The sequence below is a fragment of the Penaeus vannamei genome, chromosome 7 (genome assembly GCF_042767895.1).
Source record: "Penaeus vannamei isolate JL-2024 chromosome 7, ASM4276789v1, whole genome shotgun sequence".
Taxonomy (NCBI): domain Eukaryota; kingdom Metazoa; phylum Arthropoda; class Malacostraca; order Decapoda; family Penaeidae; genus Penaeus; species Penaeus vannamei.
In genome coordinates, this window is record NC_091555.1 from 14,299,975 (window position 1) to 14,302,474 (window position 2,500).

The window sequence follows — 2,500 nt, forward strand, 5'->3', positions numbered from 1 at the left end:
AGTTGTACTAGACACTGAAGGTGTCTCCTGTAAATGTCAAGAAAATATATGTTGCCCCCCTGCAGTTTACGTATACACCCATATAAACGTCTACTTAAATTGATAAATGCTATGTATATATAAATGTATATGTTCATGCTTATGCACATACACATAAGCACACAGACAGACAGTATGATCCTTAACAAAAGACATATTGATATCAAAACTTATACCGTACATGTCAAGATGATTTATGAACATATAAAATTCAAACAAAGGTTTTTGGGATGAAAAAAGGACGTGGTGTTAATTTTCTAAATGTTGGAATAGGCCTACTTCCGAATCTTGTGTATGCAGACTATATTCTGCTGCCTCGCATGTACAATGTGTTTAATTAAACTACTGTGTGTTTTGCATTTACACTGCATCAGTATCGTACAGTGTGCCACGCGTGTGTGGCTATGTACACATACATAAATATATATACACATACATAAATATATATACACATACATAAATATATATACACATACATAAATATATATGAACACATATTTATGTACATATATACATATGATATATGATACATACATATACATGTGTGTGTGTGTACAATGGGTGTGTCTGCAAATACATTTTCTTGTTTAAGATATAAACACGCTATATCGTGTTGTAATCAATCGTGTCACGTCAGTTGTCTTTGTACTAACTGTAATGATTGTTGTTTCCACTGTTGTTGGTCGAGTAGTTGTAGTTGCCGGTGTCTCGGTCGTACTAGAAACCGGTGTCTCCTGTAAATATCAAGAAAATAATAAAGATTGTTCCCTGGTAGTTTATGTATATCTGTATAGGTATGTCTACATACTTTCTCGAATTAACATATGCAATGTTTATATAAATGTTTTTGTACAGCTACACAGAAAATGTCATAAGAAAATCATTTTGACACAAAACGATACTTTTTGAAATCTAATTGTTAACTCCACGAAACGGTTGGTATCCCTGATTTTCCAACTACCTTTGAGTGTGTTATCTGAACATTGCAAGGCATATTCCATCAGCTCAGTGAATCCATATGAATACCGGAACGACTATTCGAGACATAAATAAGAACGAAACCCAAAACACCAATCCTTCCATAACATTAGATTCTCGTTATTGAAAGTTTGGACACCCATCCTTACCATAGTCTTCTGTGTAGCTGTACATGTAAATGAACACAGGTACACAGACAGTATGATCCCTTCAAAAAAGCCAAATGGATATTAATACTTATATTGCACATGTCTAGATGAACCATGTACATGTAAAATGCGAACAATGGTAGTTGGGATAAAACCTGGCTGTGCTGCTACTCATTTTCTAAATGTTGGAATGCATCTAAATCTTGTATATACACACCGTGTTAAGTTGTCCCACATGTACAATGTATATTAGACTAGCGTGTTTAAACTAATGTAATGTAAACTACTGTGTTTACACTTACAAAGTATCCTGTAATGCAACCCACTGTCGTTAGCCGTGTGTGTGTGTGTGTGTTTGTGATATATATCAGACTTCTTGTAGGTATAAGCTGATGAAATTTAAGTTATTTTTAAAGATTCATACCAATTTCTTTTCCATGTGTGTAGGCCTACCTGTCGCGTCAGTGACCAAGAAAAAATTCTCCCGCACATGATTTTTACAAAGCCTCTAGGATTGATTGCGTGTCAGATTTTTTTCTTTCTTTTATACGGCCCATATGTAAACGGTCGCGTCGATCAGCAAAGGTCGGTCTAATTTTGACAAATGATTTCCGAACAAGCTGCGTAGAGATCCGCAGATGAGTGAATCGCGACGGCGTCCGCCGGTAACAGATATATGTACGCGAACAAAGTTATTCCTCTTGTAAATTTAATACATTGTAAGACCTGCGACAGAAAAAGCCCTTTAATTTTTTTAAAGACCTTAAATCTCCCCCCCCCCCTCGCCCCCCCAAAAAAGAAGAAAATACATTTTAAGACTTATTAAGGATGCGCGAGAACCCTGTATATGTATGTATATATACATACATATATATACATATAAATATACATATGAATGTATGTATATATATGTTGCTGTGGATGTCTTCGCATTTGATCCAAATACTGATTTGGCGCTCGTTCGGCACTGGGCGTAGATATGCTTGTTTCCTTAGAAGGGCATCAAATAATTAGCGTCTTCAGTGAATCTCTTGTGTCTCTGTGTGAGCAAGCAAGTAAAGACATTGTCTTTTGTCGGATATAAAAGCAGCGTCCATATCCTGCTGTATAATCTATCGTGTCACGTCGGTTGTTTTTACTAACGGGGGTGAATGGAGTGACTGTTGTCGTTTCCGGTGTTGTTGGTCTGGTAGTTATAGTCGGCGATGGCTCGGTCGTGCGAGAAACTGTAGGTGTCTCCTGTGAATAGTGAAAAGATTATGAGGATTGTACATGGCAGTGGGTGTGGCGAGTCTGCAAAAGCATTTTCTTGTGTCAGATATAAACAGTGTCCT

At 36.7% G+C, this 2,500-nt stretch overlaps 1 protein-coding gene across 1 annotated transcript in view; it reads right to left on the reverse strand.

Annotated features, from left to right (window-relative positions):
• Window positions 1-2,500, reverse strand: part of LOC113800827 (mucin-2) — a 49,777-nt gene that overhangs the window by 28,459 nt on the left and 18,818 nt on the right. Inside the window, exons 13-15 of the mRNA XM_070123283.1 lie at window positions 2,310-2,405; window positions 693-773; window positions 1-27 (exon numbers count right to left, since the gene is read on the reverse strand). The exon at window positions 1-27 is cut by the window's left edge and continues 60 nt beyond it. Of these exons, the coding sequence (XP_069979384.1) occupies window positions 1-27; window positions 693-773; window positions 2,310-2,405 (204 nt within the window). The remainder of the gene's footprint in view (window positions 28-692; window positions 774-2,309; window positions 2,406-2,500) is intronic.